This window comes from Babylonia areolata, chromosome 3 (genome assembly GCF_041734735.1).
Source record: "Babylonia areolata isolate BAREFJ2019XMU chromosome 3, ASM4173473v1, whole genome shotgun sequence".
NCBI classification, from domain to species: domain Eukaryota; kingdom Metazoa; phylum Mollusca; class Gastropoda; order Neogastropoda; family Buccinidae; genus Babylonia; species Babylonia areolata.
The window spans coordinates 60,633,762-60,636,261 of record NC_134878.1 but is presented as its reverse complement, the minus strand read 5'-3'; the positions used below and the strand labels follow the sequence as shown (position 1 = coordinate 60,636,261).

At 46.2% G+C, this 2,500-nt stretch overlaps 1 protein-coding gene across 1 annotated transcript in view; it reads right to left on the bottom strand.

The window, feature by feature from the left end:
• LOC143280398 (uncharacterized) overlaps positions 1-2,500 on the bottom strand; it is an 18,026-nt gene that overhangs the window by 5,632 nt on the left and 9,894 nt on the right. Inside the window, exon 2 of the mRNA XM_076585032.1 lies at positions 1-904. This exon is cut by the window's left edge and continues 292 nt beyond it. Coding sequence (XP_076441147.1) covers positions 1-170 — 170 coding nt within the window. The 5' untranslated portion in view covers positions 171-904. The remainder of the gene's footprint in view (positions 905-2,500) is intronic.

The following is a 2,500-nucleotide window of genomic DNA, read 5'->3' as shown; positions in this document are numbered from 1 at the left end:
CTACGAACTGCCCTTCCTCCTTCTCCTGCTCCTCCTCCTCCTGCTCCTTCTCCCGCGGTAGTTGTTGTGGAGGTCGCTTTGATGGCAACGGAGGGTCGTCTGTTGCTACTGCCGTCCTCATTTTTGTGTTGGGAGTTCTGCTGTTGATGTTGGCCTTGTAATAGTGCCATCTTGATGTGGGGAGATGGGGGTTTGGACGGATGCTGTGTGTGTGTGTGTGTGTGTGTGTGTGTGTGTGTGTGTGTGAGAGAGAGAGAGAGCGGTGGTGGTGGTGGTGTTGATTGTGGTGGTGATGGTGTGTTGTTTCCTGCGCAGTCACTGGCTTGGTCACTTCTAGACACGAATACACTGCTGAAAAAACAACAACAACAACAACAATTTGCTGTTGTTGTTGTGGTGGTGGTGTGGTGGTGGTTATGGTTGCTATGAAGACAATTACAATCACTTATCAGTCGTAGTTCAGGATGTCCTTGTTAGCTCCGATTATGAACGGTTCCTTTGTGGTCTAATTTACACCGTATCATACAACAAGAGGAGATTTGAAACAGGAATTAAGCCACACGGAGACGACTACAAATAAAATATGGCATCAACAGAACGACGCGAACTGTGCTGAAGTAAGCGACCGGTCACCAGAGAAGTAAGACACGTACTGTACTGACTGGTCCAGACACTCAAACCGTGACTCTGACGTGCGGCCCTCTCCGATCCTGGGAGGTCGTCGGGCTGGATTGGAATCAATCAAGCAACCACGAAAGAACAAAGGATGTCCTGTTTTCTTTCTCTTTGATGACTGACCAGTCTCATCCTGCGTGGACAGGAGGGTGTGGTCGTCAGTGGCTCTATAGCAGGATGGTGATGCTTGGTGGCTGCTGGCGTCGCCCGGTGGACCTGAAAGCAGAGACTGTTACAGGACAGGTGAAATATTGTGTCATTCATGTCAATGGCGGCTTCTGGTATATTATTGGCACACACACACACACACACGCGCGCACGCACGCACGCAATTACGCACGTGCACGCGCGCGCGCGCACACACACACACACACACACACACACATACACACACACATACACACACGCACAAGACGATGATCAAGACCCTTAGTATAATGATAATTACATATATATATATATTTTTTTTTTTTTCTAACTTCAGTTTTACACTGTGAAGCTCGTTTTATCTACGTACAATACAGGCCCAGCGGTCCTCTCAGAAACAAGTGTGTTGTGTGTGTGTGAAGCGACCATGGCTGTACCTCCAACACGGGCGGGCGTAGAGTTGTATCATTGTCCTGCTCTGTAACTTGTCCCTAAAGGAAAGAAGGTACTGAGAAACGGATAACAAAGCCTGCTGTGTATATACATTACTGGAACCACACCCGGTTCTGTCCAGAAAGTACCGACAGCTGTTTCAAAGACACCATGAACGTTCAAAATGCCCATTGCAGAAAAAAAAAAACCATGTTATTCCAGGGTTATTACAGAATTTGAAACATTTTGTGTTGTTTTTATGCTTCGATGATGATGAATGGTGATGGAGATGCTGCCATGGGGGGGGGGGGGGGATCCTTTCAGGTTCGGGACAACTTGACAAGGCTGTACTTTCATGATAATAGATCCTGGGTTAAACACACACACACACACACACACACACACACACACACACACACACACACACACACACACACACACACACACACACACACAAAAAAGGCTGAGAGATACAGACACCTACAGTGTTTGTGAGAAGAGCAACACTTAAAAAAAAAAAAATAACAAAAAACAAAAACAAAACAAAAACAAAAAATACACATCCGTGAAGTGGATTCCCCTCTCGACTGTGTTGTCCCACTCTTACCGTTTAAGCCCATACCGCACTCAGTCAGACCTGACGCCCCCCACCCCTCCAAAAGAAAAACAACAACAACCAAACACTATCTATACAGGACTCGAATCTTCGCCATCCCAGTCGTTCCGTGACGCTAACCGCTTTGCCACGTGGTGGCGAGGGAAAAAAATCAAAGTTGCCTGAGAAAATCGAGTGATAACCCCCCCCAAAAAAAACAACCCATGTCAGCCTGGATTTCATCGCTGAGTTCTATGAGGCCTGACGGAGATCAATGTCAATATTTACTACGCTTGACTAGTCTCTATACTGACCGCTTCAGCCAGCATGTCCAGACACGGTGACCAGTCTAGGAATGTAGGGGGTGTTTTGTTGTTTTGTCCTTGTTTTTGTGTGTGCCCCAGAGTACCGAAACATTTTGTTGACTCACTTGTGTAAAAACCAAAAGTGAGCTTTTGTATTGGCATGATATGTGTGTGTATGTGTGTGTGTGTGTGTGTGTGTGTGTGTGTGTGTGTGTGTGTGTGTGGTTAACTTTCGTGTTGGCATTTTCTCGACACAGGTACCAAACTTGACAGGACGGTAGGTATGAATAAGACTTTTAAAGTCACCCCTTTTATTTTGAGAGGTCAACGGTTAAGTTCATTATTT